Source organism: Leucoraja erinacea, chromosome 33, assembly GCF_028641065.1.
Source record: "Leucoraja erinacea ecotype New England chromosome 33, Leri_hhj_1, whole genome shotgun sequence".
Classification (NCBI taxonomy): Eukaryota; Metazoa; Chordata; class Chondrichthyes; order Rajiformes; family Rajidae; genus Leucoraja; species Leucoraja erinaceus.
The window spans coordinates 6,187,354-6,204,311 of NC_073409.1; the positions used below are offsets into that span (position 1 = coordinate 6,187,354).

The 16,958-nt window shown below is 45.0% G+C and overlaps 1 protein-coding gene across 3 annotated transcripts in view; it reads right to left on the bottom strand.

Annotated features, from left to right (window-relative positions):
* Positions 1 to 3,145: 3,145 nt before the first annotated feature.
* tnfaip8l3 (tumor necrosis factor, alpha-induced protein 8-like 3) overlaps positions 3,146 to 16,958 on the bottom strand; it is a 31,802-nt gene continuing 17,989 nt past the window's right edge. For all 3 annotated transcript variants that reach the window (XM_055661111.1, XM_055661113.1, XM_055661112.1), the window contains exon 2: positions 3,146 to 4,567. In XM_055661111.1, coding sequence (XP_055517086.1) covers positions 4,002 to 4,567 — 566 coding nt within the window. In that variant the 3' untranslated portion in view covers positions 3,146 to 4,001. The remainder of the gene's footprint in view (positions 4,568 to 16,958) is intronic.

Consider the following 16,958-nt stretch of genomic DNA (forward strand, 5'->3'; position numbering starts at 1 on the left):
GGTCAATAATTTGTTTGAAGATTAATGTTGCTAATCCATTAAGAACGTATTAATTTAGCAACCTTTTATTCTTATTGAAACAGAAATTATTTTACAGTGTGACCCGCTGACTTCCTTGATTCTGCTGCCTTGATGTGGTTATTAAATGTTTTAGATTGAAGCACCAACACCACTTTAATGTTTCCTTTGCTGCAGAATGATACAGAAAAATACTTCTTGGATAGTTTTTCTTGTGTTTAGTTTAGTTCAGAGATACAGCATGGAGATGTGCTCCTCGGCCCACCTCATCCACGTCGAACAGCGGCCACCCTATACACTAACACTGTCCTACACACCAGGGCCAATTAACAATTTTACCTGAAGACAATTAACCTAACCAATATGCTGTTGCAGTGTGGGAGGAAACCGGAGCACCTGGAGAAAACCTGCGCGGTCCCGGAGAGAACGTACAAACTCGGTACGGACAGCGCCTGTAGTCGGGATCGAACCCAGGTCTCTGGTGGTGGATGGCACCAACTCTACTGCTGCGCCACTGTGCTGCCCATTGTATCTGAGATGAAGTCCAGAGAAATTATTGAGATTTGTGTTTTAGAAATTATTGAGATTTGCCGCCCATTCGGCGGCGGTGACATCACCACGGAGGTCCGCTGGACTGGAGGGCGGCATCTCCGGCCTGGATCGATCGCCCCAGCGCAGAGGGAGAACAAGGAGGGAAGAGACGGAGACTAAGACTTTGCCTTCATCACAGTGAGGATGTGCTTGGTGAACTCACTGTGCTTGATGTTTAATTTGTGTTTATTGTATGTTTTGTTTTTATTGGTTCTGTGTATGACTGCAGGCAACATAATTTCGTTCAGACCGAAAGGTCTGAATGACAATAAAGGAATCTAATTCTAATTCTAGTTGTAACGTCTTAGGAATTCACCATGGGGCGGTACACCAGTAGAGTTATTCAATAAATTATTAGTGTGAAGCAAAAAAAAAGCTGGAAGTCCCGAGTGCAACTAAGACAATTCAAAGTTTTGTTGGTGCTTGTGGTGTACAACAGCCTGTTGGTTGTTAGGGAGAAGATGTTCCTGATCTTGGATGTCACCTGCAGAAAACTGAGGACCTAAAGAAAAGAAAGATGTAAAGAGCACTGAAACCTCAACAACTCGCTGGCAGGAGGTGAGCAAGCTCTCATTCCATTGCCAATTGAAAATGGCAGTGGAGTTATCAAAGATACAGGCAGTCATTGTTGACTGGAGGAAACAGTTCAAAGACCTACACAACTGTGAGTCATACGGTGAGTCATTCGCAATGTAGGAAAATAATATTCAGCACAAGAAATGGTTGGAGTAAGTTCTATTTGAACAAATCTTTCCTTTAAATAAAATGTTCTTTGCCAATAACATGATTATCTTCAAACTCGACTGGCAAAGGCAGAGTCTGGTCTTTTCAATGTCCCGGTGTGATTGGCAGTACCACCTCATCCAAAAAACTGCATGAAGTCAGTGTCATACACTGGAAACAGGCCCTTTGGCCCAACTTGCCCATGCCGCCCAATGTGCCCCATCAACACTAATCTCCCCTGGCCATGCTTAGCCCATAGCCCTCTAAACCTATCCTATCTACGTACCTGTCCAAATGTCTCTTAAACTGTCTTTGATATAAACATCCCTGATTACATCTCACTGCAGCCCATTTATCAAGCCTTGTCACATCTCCTGATTGTCAAGAAGTTGAAGACCAGTTCGGTGTGCAATCATTCTTGATTAGTATGGGTGTCAGGAGTTATGGAGAGGATGTGGTTTAGGAAGGAGAGATAGATCAGCCATGATTGAATGGCGGAGTAGACTTCATGGGCCGAATGGCCTAATTCTGTTGATCTTATGATCATCTCTGTTCACACTGAACTATGAAAGGTTTGGTGATTAAAATCTGCTTTATGCTTAATTGTGTACAGCTATACTTTATTTAAACGTGATGGTACATGTCTGGGATTTAGTGTGATGATAACCAGATGTTCAAATTTATTGGAAGACCTAATCAAAAGTCAATTGCAGAACATTTGGCCTTCTCACGAAACTATTGGGCACATTGTACCTCTATAACTTAGAACAACCCATGCAACAAGCAAATCGAATGGCATCTAATGGGGAAAAAAAATAAATGAAGAATTTAACAAGTGCAGAAAAATATCAAATCCCCAAGTGAGTATCTATAATTATAAAAACATTTGTGAAAGATCCAGTGCCCATGAAGGTAAACCAACTAATTATTCAGTTGGTGATTGCAATGTGTTTCCTGAAGTCGTTTATTCAGAGTGAATAACAGTTATGTTTAAGGAAGGGGTTTTCATTAATACAATACTGTTCACATCCTCTGGACATTCCAAAGAGGACTGCTGCCAAAAAATTGTTCTTAACTTTGGAGTCGCAAGGAGCTCCAGCTGCTTGTTTACGAAGAAAAAGGCACCAAGTGCTGGAGTAACTCAGCGGGTCAGGCAGCATCTCAGGTGAATATGGATAGGTGACGTTTCATGGTGGGATCCTTCTTCAGTCTGGGGAAGGATCCAGACCTGAAATGCCACCTAGTCATGTCCTCCTGAGATGCTGCCTGACTCGCTGAGTTGCTCCAGCTCTTGGTGTCCTGACCTCCTTCTGTGCCAAAGAAACACTCACTTTAGCTAAAGAAATTCCTCCTCATCTCCATTCTGAAGGTGCGACCTTTTATTCTGAGGCTATTCCCTCTGGTTCTAGATTCTCCCACTACTAAGGAAACATCCTCTCTATATTCCACCAGGTGGTGCAGTGGCGATGGCAGCCTCGCCAACGGTCTGTCTTTTCGTCTTCTTCGTTATTTTTAGTGTGTTTTAGAAAGTAGGTGTTACTGTTCTCTGGTTTATTTTATGTGGGTGGTGGGGGGGTCTGAGGAAACATTTTTCTCAATCTCGTGCCTTGCTGAAGATGCGATCGTATCTCCGGCCGCTCTGCGCCCAAACATCGTGGAGCTGGCGGCCTTGCTCGAGACTGACATTGAGACTGACTTACCAGCGGAGCCTGCGATCCCTTGCCTGGGATCGACGCTCCAACCGTGGCCTGCGGATTTCAACATTTTACCAGAAGCACCATCTATAATAGCATTTAAAAAGCAACAGTATAAATATTTGTAAAGGGAAACTTTAATGGAAAATGATTAGAAAAATATGGGACAGTGAGCAGCACAGGATAACCAGCGTAGTAGGCACAATAGACTTATGTTTTCTCAATTCTGTGTAGAGATGCAGCATGGAAACATGCCCTTTGGCCCACTGACACCACACTGACCTTTGATCACCCCTTCACACTAGTTCTAATTTATCCCACTTTTGCTTCCACTCCCTACACACCAAGGGCGATTTGACAGTAGCCAATTAAACTACAAACCCACACGTCTTTGAGAGGTGGGAGGAAACCCAGGCGGTCACGGGGAGAACGTGCAAACTCCACAAAGACAGCAGCCGAGGTCGGGTTTGGAGTTGGGTCTCTGGCACTGTGAGGTAGCAGCTCTACCAGCTGCGTCACTGTGCCACTCAATTCTGTTGAACCCAGCTAATGACAGCTGTTGGCCTAAATTGTTGTATTTTCAGAATTAATAGGCCATTATTCCATAGATCATTTGAGTTTCCATAATACATTTTCCAACAATAAATCGGGTTACTGTGCTGGAATACACCTTGGATTCTGGAGACAGCAGTACTCAAAGCATCTCAATGTGTGCAAGTGGAAAAGCAATTTAACAAAAGCTCTTCAACGTACATTGGCACAGCAGATTGTTTACTCTTTCTCACAAGCAACAGATTTGAATCACAAACTGGTTTGTATTTAAATGCAAACACCTACAGTGTAACAGTCAGACAAAAGGAATCACTGTGGCACCCAGGTCAAACAGTGGAAGTGGTGAATGAAAATGGCGAATGGATGTTCTGTGCAGATCAGCAACACCTCGAATGCCCTCCTGATCCGGGGGGGCTGCCGAGTTCAGACTATCCCTTCGTCGAGCAGTTTGTTGACACCCCGACAGATTTTCTGTAGCGACTCTTTGTACGTGCCGTCGGGATTGTACAAGTCCGTCAGGAATTCCGTGTCGCCAAAGAGTCTGAAGACGTGATCGATGCGACCGTGAGACTTGGGGGTGAGGTGGCGTTCGATCAGTTCGTGCAACAAGTCCTTGCATTCCTTCAGCAGCTCGGCCATAACGGTTCTGTCAAACGTGAACTCGACCTCGTAAAAACTGACCGCTGTCATGGCCGCCTGGTTTAACTTCTTCTTGAACTTATCCACGATCTCCACCTCCTCTTGGTTGAACTGGTTGTTTCGGTAGAGGATCCCTATCTTTAAAGCGATCTTGATCAAATCCTTCAAGATCTTGTGGGCTTCTTTCTTGTCGTTTGTGTACTCTCTGGCCACTTTGTACAACTCGTCCAGAATGTCACTGCTCGTGTCGTCGATGAGCATGTTAGCCACTGCCTTGGTGGCCATTTTGGTGAGGATCTTCTTCTGAGCTTGCAGGGCCAAGCTTTTGGAGTTAAAGGTTTCCGTCCCCGCTGTGAAAATATAGACAAAATAACATTGATCACAAAGGATTTCCTTGAGGCAATCGTATGGTTACATTGACTTCCACCACAACATCAGTTCAGTTTACATATACCGAGGTACAGTGAAAAGCTTTTGTTGCGTGCTATCAGTCAGCGGAAAGACAATACATGATTATAATTGCTCCACCTACTGTATAAATAAAGGGAATAACACTTAGTGCAAAGTGAAGGTAGCCAAGTCCTATCAAGCATAATCTGAGGGTCACCAATGAGGTAGTTAGTAGTTCAGCGCTGCTCACTGGTTGTGGTAGGACGATTCAGTTGCCTGATAACAGCTGGGAAGAAACTGTTCTTGGATCTGGAGGTGTGGGTTTTCTACGGAACAGACTGTTGGATCCCACTGGTAATATCCCTGCTCTCATTCTCCACTCTCTTTATTTCTCTCCATCTTCAAATCATTTTCCTCTCTGTCTTGCTTATGGTATGATTTCACCGGAGAGCGTGCATGCAAGGTTTTTCCACTGTATCTCGTTGCATGTGACAACAGTGAACCAAAACCAATAGCAAATGTGGTTTCACAGCAAGTTTCTCTCGAGCCTCAAGGCAACATAATTTTGGGTTGGATTGGAGCAGTTGCAAGGGTCAGTAGCCTGACTGCTTCAAAGAAACCAGGTTCAGATCCTGACTACGGGCGCTGTCTCTGTAGATTTTGCCCGTTCACCCTATGACCGAGTGGGTTTTCTTCGGGTGCTCCGGTTTCCTTCCATAACCCAAAGACACGTGGGTTTGCATGTTAATTGCCCTCTGTAAATTACCCCTAGTTTGTTCACAGGTTATAGGAGTAGAATTAGGCCATTCGGCCCATCGGGTCTACTCCACATTTCAATCATGGCTGATCTCTGCCTCCTAATCCCATTTTCCTGCCTTCTCCCTATAACCCTTGACACCCGTTCTAATCAAGAATTTGTCTAGCTCTGCATTAAAAATATCCACTGACTTGGCCTCCACAGCCCTCTGTGGCAATGAGTTCCACAGATTAACTACCATCTGAATAAAGAAGTTCCTCCTCACCTCCCTTCTAAAAGAGCGCCCTTTAATTTTGAGGCTACGTCCTCGGGTCCTAGACTCTCCCACCAGTGGAAACATCCTTCCCACATCCACTCTACCTATGCCTTTCATTATTCTGTAAGTTTCAATGAGGTCCCACCTCAACCTTCTAAACTCCAGCGAGTAGAGGCCCAGTGCTGTCAAAGCTCAGGGAATGTGGGGAATGGGATAACATAAACATAGTGTGCACGGGTAATTGATGGTTGGTGTGGACTCGGTGGGTTGAAGGGCCCATTTCTACGCTGTAAATGATGTATGGCAAAGAGCGTTGTTTCAGTGGATTATGTGCTCAAATATTGGAAATGGCAGCGTGTACAACAGGTTTTGGTGAGGGTGCAGAGGACGTTTACAAGAATGATGCCTGTACTAGGGGGTGTAGGAAGGAACTGTCCTACACCCTGGCTTATACCGAAGATAAACACAAAATGCTGGAGTAACTCGGCGGGTCAGGCAGCATCTCTGGAGAAAAGGAATAGGTGACATTTCAGGTCTGAACACATCTTCAGAAGAAGGGTTCCAACTTGAAACATCTCCTATTCCTTTTCTCCAGAGATGCTGACTGATCCGCTGAGTTACTCCAGCATTTTGTGTCTGTATTAGGGGGGGGGGGGGATGGTTACAGGGAGAGGCTGGACAGACTTGGATTCTTTACTCTGTAATGCAGGAGCCATGTTGGACACAGATATCATGGGCCGAAGGGCCTGCTCCTGCACTGTGCCGCTCTATGTTCTAATAATTAAATCCTGTCCGAATATGTCCCACTGATGCCACTGACCCAGGCGGAATCTCCCTCTCTGGCAGCACTGCTAATGTTAATTCTTAATGCCGTATTAAATGCTGCCGCTTCTAAACAATGTTAATTATCTAGCTCTCCCACCAGCATAAGGTCTGGATTAAGTGGTTGTTCTAACCAGAGCCTGCTATTAGAAAAATAAATGGATACAGCATCTGAGCGAAGGCAATAGTGACAGAGACAGCAGTTGAGGCCGAGGTCAGTGCAGAGAGACGGAGGAGCAAGGACTGATGTAAATACAAAGTGAATGAACCTCAGGATAAATGTAGAGAGCAGGGAGGCCAGGGGAGTGGACGGGTCATCAGACGGTCAACCAGAGCCAGAGAGTGAACCAGTCAAACTCCCCACTTCCCATCACTGTATAGTACTAACCATGGCAAAGAGTTTAAACTTTAGGGATACAGTGCGGAAACAGGCCCTTCGGCCCACTGACTCTGCGCCGGCCAGCGATCACCCATACACTAGTTCTATCCTAAACAGTAGGGACAATATCTAGAAAGCACTAAACCTACTACGCTAATTATGGTGAGACCCTTCTTCAGACTGATGTGAGGAAAGGAAATCTTCCTTTCTTCTTCCGCCCCCCCCCCCCCCCCCCCCCCCCACCCTCACATCAGTCTGAAGAAGGGTCTCGACCCGAAACGTCACCTCTTTCCTTCGCTCCATAGATGCTGCCTCATCCGCTGAGTTTCTGCAGCATTTTTGTCCACCTTCGATTTTCCAGCATCTGCACCAGCCTTCTTAAACACTAATCATGGCAATGAGTTGGAAGGGAATAACAGCTACAGGCAATATGAACATATCTTGGTAGAGCAAATGGGGGCAGTTGGGGATAAGATGCTGAAATGTGTTGACAATTGGTTATTCGGGAGGGGGTAATAATTGTGTTTCCCTCCGATTGCCAGCCCTGTGGCTATAGGTTTAGTTTAGGGATACAGCATGGAAACAGGCTCTTCGGCCCACCGAGTCCGTGCTGGCCCATACCCCAGCACCATCCTACACACTAGGGACAATTTACAATCTTTACCAAAGACAATTAACCTGCAAACATGTATGTCTTTGGAGTGTGGGAGGAAACTGGAGCACCCGGAGAAAACCCACATGGGTCACAGGGAGAACGTACAAATTCCATACAACAAGAACCCGTAGTCGGGATTGAACCCTGGCCTCTGTAAGGCAGCAACTCTACTGCTGTACCACTGTGCCATCCCCTCATGTTTTATACACCTCTACAATATAGAAACATAGAAACATAGACATTAGGTGCAGGAGTAGGCCATTCGGCCCTTCGAGCCTGCACCGCCATTCGATATGATCATGGCTGATCATCCAACTCAGTATCCCGTACCTGCCTTCTCTCCATACCCCCTGATCCCCTTAGCCACAAGGGCCACATCTAACTGCCTCTTAAATATAGCCAATGAACTGGCCTCAACTACCCTCTGTGGCAGAGAGTTCCAGAGATTCACCACTCTCTGTGTGAAAAAAGTTCTTCTCATCTCGGTTTTAAAGGATTTCCCCCTTATCCTTAAGCTGTGACCCCTTGTCCTGGACTTCCCTAACATCGGGAACAATCTTCCTGCATCTAGCCTGTCCAACCCCTTAAGAATTTTGTTATCATCTACCACCCTTTGTGTAAAAAAAGTTGTCCATTGGGTTCCTATTAAATCGTACCCCCCTCACCTTAAACCCATGTACTCTGGTTCTCGATTCCCCTCCCCCGGGTAAAAGACTCTGTGCATCTACCCACTCATGATCATATTCCCCTCATGATCTTATCACCTCAATAAGAACACCCTCATCCTAGCCTGCCTAACCTCTCCCTACAGCACAACCTCCCAGGTCCTGGCAACATCCTCGTAAATCCTCTCGGCGCTCTTACCAAAAAAAATTCTCCATCTTAGAAACATAGAAAATAGGTGCAGGAGTAGGCCATTTGGCCCATTGGAGCCAGCACCGCCATTCAATATGATCATGGCTGATCATCCAAAATCAGTACCCCGTTCCTGCTTTCTCCCCATATCCCTTGGTTCCGTTAGCCCTAAGAGATATATCTAACTCTGGGGAATTACCTGCTTGAAGAGGTAAGGCGTTAACTACAAGAACATTGCCTGGGTTTTAACAAAGAGACTGCCTGGTCCTTGACAACACATTGTGTGAAGTCCACCTTCGGTTGATGTTTCTTGCACTAGGGCGCACCCATCTTAGGACTGAGTTGAGGAAAAACATTTTCACCCAGAGAGTTGTGAATCTGCGGTATTCTTTGCCACAGAAGGCAGTGGCAGCCAATTCACTGGATGTTTTCAAGAGAGATTTAGATTTAGCCCTTTGGGCTAACAGATTCAAGGGATATGGGGAGAAAGCAGGAATGGGGTTCTGATTTTAGATGACCAGCCATGAATGTAGGTGCTGGCCCGAAGGGCCGAATGGCCGACTCCTGCACTTATTTTTCTGTTTCTATGTTTCTACCGCCTTTTGTGCGAGACCATGAATGGGTATTAACAATACAAGTTCTACTCACATCGTCAGGGCCAGGGTAAGGAGGAAGGCATTTGCAACTTGCCTCTCCATGTTATACACGAGGATTATTGTTACAAACTAAACTCACGACAGCTAGATGGTAACACCCACTGAGAGATCAGGATCAATTAGGAAACCTTGACTAAAAGAGTGTCTGAGAAATCAGATTTGCTTTGTAATGCATCAGGCACTCCATAGCTGTCACTGCCCAGACATATCATGAGCCGTCATATTATTTCGAGCCACACAGACCTGCAAGCCGACGATTTAATTTAAAATTGGCCCACAGCATGTCATTTCATTACTGATTAAATCGAGTTGGAAAGCAGAATGCTGCCTTTTACACACATTGGATACCCTATTATACGAGGCTCTGTTAATTCCATGGCTGGGACAGTTTCCATGTGTTATTGCAATCCCACACGAAACGTTGTGTGCTAAATACAGAGGCTTGACTTACAGATTGTGTCATCGAATCATACAGCATGTAAACAGACCCTTTGGCCCAAGTCATCCATGCTGGACCAAGATGTCTCATCCAAGCTGAAGCCCATTTTCCTGCGTTTGGCCCTTACCCCTCTAAAATTGTCCTAATCATGTCTGTAAGACTTTGGATTAGACCACATTTGGAGTATTGTGTGCAGTTTTGGTTGCCCCATTACAGGGAGGATATGGAGGCTTGGGAGAGGGTGCAGAAGAGATTTACCAGGATGCTGCCTAGATTAGAGGTTATGAGCTACTAGGAGAGGTTGAACACACGTGGGTTGCTTTCTCTGTTGCATCAGAGGCTGAAGGGAGGCTGATAGAAGTATATAAAACATTGAGAGGAGAGACGGAATGTTTTTCCCAGGGTGGGAATGGCAAATTCTAGAGGGCATAACTTTAAGGTGAGAGGGGCAAAGTTTAAAGGAGATGTGTAGGGGCAATTTTTTTTATCCACACATAGATGGTGGGGGCGTGGAACACGTTGCCTGGGGTGGTGGTGGAGGCAGATACACTAGTGGCACTAAGGAGAGTTTTTTTGATACAAATCACGTGAATACAGAGAAACATAGAAACATAGTTTAATTAGGTGCAGGTAGGGCGCATTCCCCTTCGAGCCTGCACCGCCATTCAATATGATCATGGCTGATCATCCAACTCAGTATCCCGTTTTTCTCTCCATATGACCCCTTAGCCACAAGGGCCACATCTAACTCCCTCTTAAATATAGCCAATGAACTGGCCTCAACTACCCTCTGTGGCAGAGAGTTCCTGAGATTCACCACTCTCTGCGTGAAAAAAGTTCTTCTCATCAAAGGATTTCCCCCTTATCCTTAAGCTGACCCCTAGTCCTGGACTTCCCTAAGCGGGAACAATCTCCTGCATGTCCAACCCCTTAAGAATTTTGTAAGTTTCATAAGATCCCCTCTCAATCTCCTAAATTCTAGAGAGTATAAACACAGTCTATCCAGTCTTTCTTCATAAGACAGTCCTGACATCCCAGGAATCAGTCTGGTGAACCTTCTCTGGCAATAATTTCCTTCCTCAGATTTGGAGACCAAAACCGTACGCAATACTCCAGGTGTGGTCTCACCAAGACCCTGTACAAATACAGAGGAGATTAGTTTAATTTGGCGCCCTGCTCGGCACAGAAACGTAATCAAGTTTTTTGGCAATGACTAGGGCAGCACAGTGGTGCAGTGGATGGAGTTGCTGCCTCACAGCGCCAGAGACCCAGTGTTCGATCCTGACCTCAGCTGCTGTCTGTGTGGAGTGTGCACGTTCACCCTGCGAGCACATGGGTTTCCTCCGGGTGCTCCGGACCCCTCAACATCCCAAAAATGTGCGGGTTTGTAGGTTAATGGGTCCCTGTCAGATTCAGATTCAGATTCAATTTTAATTGTCATTGTCAGTGTACAGTACAGAGACAACAAAATGCATTTATACTACCCCTACTGTAAACTACCCCTAGTGTGTAGGGAGTGCATGAGTGCGTGGAATAAGAGGGAACTAGTGTGAATGGGTGATCGGTGGTCAGCGTGGACTCAGTGGGTCGAAGGGCCTTTTTACATGTTGTATCTCGAAAATAACTCAAGAATGTGCAACTTCTGTCTACTACAACCTGGTAAACTTTTGTCTCCAAACTCTATTTTGATATTCAGCAGGGAGGAACTCATTTAAGCTGGAACTCGTGATTTAGTGGGTTAATGTATAAATTGCCAATGTGAAGAGCTAGCTTGTTTCATTCCAGTTTGTGCAAAGGAAGTCAATAACACACTCATCTGACACTGATTTGTTTCTAAGTACAGGCTTGATAGAGTCCACTCCACATCCTGAGCCGCAGACCTTTAACTAAAGCCGCCCACACCATTTAGCAATGGTGGATTTATATAACATGAGAATATACGACTTGAACATTAAGTTGAATAATTTTTGGACCGTTGCACGGACATCTTCTATTACAGAGGGCTGATAGTGACTACCATTGGAAGTGCTTTGTGTGACAGTATTGGGATCCTCTGCTCTCATCTGGTGTAGGTTGAAACTCTGATGGATAGTGTGAGGATATAATTGAATTGATGGACTGGAAGATACAGGATAGAGTTGCCGTGGTCCTCACTGGCCCTCTGCCTCCAACACACCACTCTCCGACATTTCCGTCACCTCCATCGCGATCCCATCACCAGCCACATCTTACTATCCCCAGCACTTTCCGCCTTCCAGAGAGACCACCCCTACCACAGCTCCTTGGTTCACTCACCCCTTCCCACCCACACCATCCCCTCCCCAGGTACTTTCCCCCGTAACAGCAGGAGATAGCACCTGTCCCTTTACCCCCTCCCCCACATCCGTCCAGGCCCTTCTGCCCAACCCCCCCACAACGGCCAGCATGTCCCATCTACATTAGTCCCACCTGCCTGCTTTTGGCCCGTATCCCTCTAGACCTGTCCTATCCATGTACCTGTCTAACTGTTTCTTAAATGTTGTGATAGTACCTGCCATTCATCGTGTGAAAAGGTTACCCCTCAGGTTCCTATTCAATCTTTCCCCCATCATCTTAAACCTATGCCCTCTGCTTCTCTATTCCACTACTTTGGGCAAGAGACTCTGTGTGTCTACCCAACCTATTCCTCTTATGATTTTGAACACCTCTATAAGATTACCCCTCATCCTCCTGCGCTCCAAGGAATAGATTTCAAGCCTGCTCAACCTCTCCCTATAGTTCAGGCCCTCGAGTCCTGGCAACATTCTCATAAATCTCTGCACCCTTTCTATTTTGACGACATCTTTCTTATAACATGGTGCCCAGAACTGAACTTCAAATGTGGTCTCATCAACATCTTATACAACTGCAACATGAGAGAGTACTTGTATCTTTGAGCTGTGATCATACCTTTTGAAATATTTAGTTAATAAAAACAAAATCTCAGCAACATCTATTTTTAAGAAAGTCTGAAGGGAAGATGAGACCTCACCCGAGAACATGGGTGGATGTCGTAGAGGATATCAGTGAAACAAGAACAGACGGTGCACATGAAGATGTGGCAGCAGATCACACTTTCAGACCAAACAAGGAACTGCAGATCCTGGTTTACAAAAAAAAGACACAAAGTGCTGGAGTAACTCAACGGGTCAGGCAGCATCTCTGGAGAACATGGAGAAACATCACAGATCTACGTTCTCTAGAGATGCTGCCTGGCCCGCTGAGTTACTCCAGCATTTTATGTCTTTTCCTAAAAAAACATTTTCAGAGACTTATCCAATCTGGCAAATGATCTTCTCGACACCTGAACTCACTTGCAAAATTCATGGTTGGCTACCCAAATAGTCAACAATTATTGGAAAATAATTGAAGTAGTGTACCATAAAAGCCCACCACATGTTTCATTATCATTGCATAATGTCGGTATCCTTTATATTCTGGGCGAAAAGGGACTTGATTCCTTGTAACGATAGCCTTCCAGCCTATTATTAGGCATCTGCTTTTAATAAAGATTATTTACTAGGCTTTAATTATAAACTCCTCGAAATGTACAAGTATTCTCAGCTGCAACTATGTCATTGCAATGGATAGTCATAGAGCTGTTCGTCATGGAAGGAGGCCTTTCGGCCTGCATTGTCCATGCTGACCAAGTTGGCAAACTGGACTAGTGTCATTTGCCTGTGTGTGTCCCATAGCTTTAGCACTAACAATTATTTACGTTTAGGCTTATTATTACTGGGGTACTGTGAAAAGGGGTGTCCGGGGTTATGGGGAGAAGGCAGGAGAATGTAGTTCAGAGGGAAAATAGATCAGCCGTGATTGAATGGCAGAGTTGACTTGATGTGCCGAATGACCTAATTCTGCCCCTATAACTTATGATTAGCTTTGCTTTACATGCTATTCAAATTGGAGGAGCAGCACCTCATATTTCGCTTGGGTAGTTTACACCCCAGCGGTATGAATGTTGACCTCCAATTTCAGGTAGTCCTTGCTTTCTCCCTCCTTCCCCTCCCCTTCCCAGCTCTCCCACAGCCTACTGTCTCCGCCTCTTCCTTTTTCTTCTTCCCGCCCCCCCAACCCCACATCAGTCTGAAGAAGTGTCTCGACCCGAAACGTCACCCATTCCTTCACTCCATAGATGCTGCCTCACTCGCTGAGTTTCTCCAGCATTTTTGTCTACCTTTTATGCTATTCAATTGGATCAGATAATACAACACCTAAATACAATCAGGCACATAGGTAGAACAAAGGGGAAGGTACAGAGTGCAGAATATAGTTCTCAACTTTGTAGCGAACCAGTTCCATAGACAAAGTCCGATGTTCGCAATGGGGCAGAGGTGAATTGGACAGTACCCTGGCTTGTGGCTTTTTTCCCACAACAGTCTCTCAGTACACTAAATACGTCTCTTTTATATGGAGCTGCAGGGCATTGTCATACTACAACATTTATTTTGTCCTCAATGTTCTATCATCAGTTTTATACCGTCAATGCTGGGACCGATCAGAGACAAGAGATTAAAACTGGGTAATTAACATTTTAGTTTTCAACCAAAATAATATCTCAAAATATGTAGTCTATGTGAACTATTATATTTCCACTAGCTGTTTTGGAGGTTACATGATCCCCAACCCCAGCTTTTCTTTTCCTTCATAAATATATCCAGTTGTCTTCTGTCTGCTGTTCAATAGATCATAAGGGATAGGAGTAGAATGAGGCCATTCGGCCCATCAATATATATATATATATTTTTTTTATTTTGTATTTATTTATTATTTATTTTTATGTTACTTGACTGTAAGGGAAATCCATTTTGTTGTCTCTTATGAGATAATGACAATAAATTGAATACAAAATTGAATACAATACTCTGCCATTAAATCTTGGCTGATCAATCTCTCCTTGCCCCATTCTCCTGCCTTCTCCCCATAACCTCCAACCCCCGTACTATCTATCTCGCCTTAAAAATATCCACTGACTTGGCCTCCACAGCCTTCTGCGGCAAATAATTCCACAGATTCACCGCCCTCGGACTACAGAAATGTCTCCTCATCTCCTTCCTACAAGAAGGTCCTTTAATTCTGAGGCTCTGACCTCCAGTCGTAGACTCTCCCACTAGTGCAAACATGCTGTGTTGCATCCCGATAAAATGCTCAGACCATGTCCCCGATACTTGAGACCAGACCGTAGGCCAGAGGACAGAGTGTTTCGGAGTCTACCCCATCAATCCATCCTAGAACCTTGTGTGTCTCAGTGAGATCACCTGAATCCCAGTGAACGTGGTCTACTCATCAGTGAAAAGAAGATATATTCGTGCGAATGCAAAAATCAGCATTGCTGTTGGCACAGTGATCGTTGCTGAGCCTTTGAACAATGGCCATGTCCAAATTTGGATAATCCCTTGAGATTTTTCTGCATGCCTGCTAAACTTGTTTTCAGAAATTCCACATCCATTACACATAATTGAAGCTGTTTTTGAACGTGGTATCCATTAATCAGTGTTCACTGCTATATATACACACACTGTTCCTTTTAATTAAAAACCTTTTTGATAACTCATGTACGCTTATCATTGCCCAGCAATGATTATACTCAATCTACTTGATAGTGTTGCACCAGATTCAGGAACAGCTTCTTCCCCGCTGTTACCAGAGTACCGAATGGTCCTCCCATAAACTAGAGTATTGACCCGATCTTCCAACCTACCTCATTGCAGGTGATGGATTTTTTTCCTCTGTATTAAAAAAAACAGGTACATGGAGTGGATAGTTTTAGAGGGATATGGGCCAAATGCAGGCAGGTGGGACTAGTGTAGATGGGGCATGTTGGTTGGTGTGGGCAAGTTGGGCCGAAGGGCCTGTTTCCACACTGTATGACAGACACTATGACTCTAGATGTGATGTGACAATGCTGCAAACCTATATTCATGCCCTTGGTTATTTTTCTCTTTGGGCACTACCTATTACACTTGTATTTGGCTTGATTATATTCATTTAGTTTCATTTCATTTAAAGGTACAGCTCAGAAACAGGCCCTTCAACCCACTGGCTCCACGCCGACCAGCGATCCCCGCATATTAACACTATCCTACACACACTAGGGACAATTTTTACATTTACCGAGCCAATTTACCTGCAAACCTGCACGTCTTTGGAGTGTGGGAGGAAACCGAAGACCACGCGGTCACAGGGAGAATGTACAAACTCCCTACATCACACGTGGGGATTGAACCCGGGTCTCTGGCGCTACAAGCGCTGTAAGGCAGCAACTCTACCACAGCGATCTCCGCATATCCCGTTAATATTCGGGGATCACTGGTGCTGCCCATATTCATGTAGAGTATTATCGGATTTGACTGGTTAGCAAGCAAACAAAAGCTTCTCACTGTATTTTGGTATAGGTGACATTAATGAACCAATACTTATAACAGAACCAAACAGCACATTGACTTCTCCAAGACCAGGTCAGGGTATAAACATGAATCACAATTTGAGATGAACACATTGGAAATTAAGAACTTAAGAAGGGCAGCGTTTTCCTGACATGATTGGAATGGGTGGATATAAAACTTACCATCGCTCAGAGAAAGTTAGATTTAGCTCTTAGGGCTATTGGAATCAAGGGATATGGGGAGAAGGCAGGAACGGGGTACTGATTTTGGATGATCAGCTATGATTATATTGAATGGCGGCACTGGCTCGAAGGGCCGAATGGTCTACTCCTGCAGCTATTTTCTATGGTCCTATGGTACTGCTGTCAATAACACACACTGCAGGCATTGGATGGGACTGCAGTAAATGAGCGAATCTTGTGGAATGGTTTTCATTTCTGTCTGTTACAGGTAGTAATATGGTGGTGCTGCTGCAGTGAGCTTTTCAAGCAGCGCTTTCCAGCCGCGCCTTGCCTTAGAGGTGTCGGAGTGCTGTGTGCACTTTACATGCTCATTGTCTGTGGGCAGGGGAGGCAGTGCAACTGTATCTTACTGCAGAGTAACATCGACTTCAGGTGATGGGGAGATGATGCACAGGCCAAGTCAGTGGAGGCCAAGTCAATGGACATTTTTTAAGATGGATATTGACAAATTATTGATTAGTGGGAATGCGAAACAAAGAATTCCACTGTATCTGGGTACATGTGACAATAAAGTACCTATTGACCATTGAAGGGGAGTGGGCAGGGAAGTAGGCTTGAGTTATTGAATCAAACTGGATTCCTTGAAAACCTTGATTAGTACGGGTGTCAGGGGTTATGGGGAGAGGGCAGGAGAATGGGGTTGAGAGGGCATGATTTAATGGCGGAATAGACTGAATGGCAGAATGGGCTGAAAGGCCTAATTCTGCTCCTAGATCTCAGCAAAGTGGGATATTAAGCAAGAATCAAGGTGTTGAGGAACTCAGTGGGCCAGGCAGCATCTGCGGAGGTGGTAGTAAAGGATCCTGACATGACCCGCCAACTGTCCATTCCCTCCACAGATGCTGCCTGACCCACCGAGTTATTCCAGCACCTGCAGTTCCTT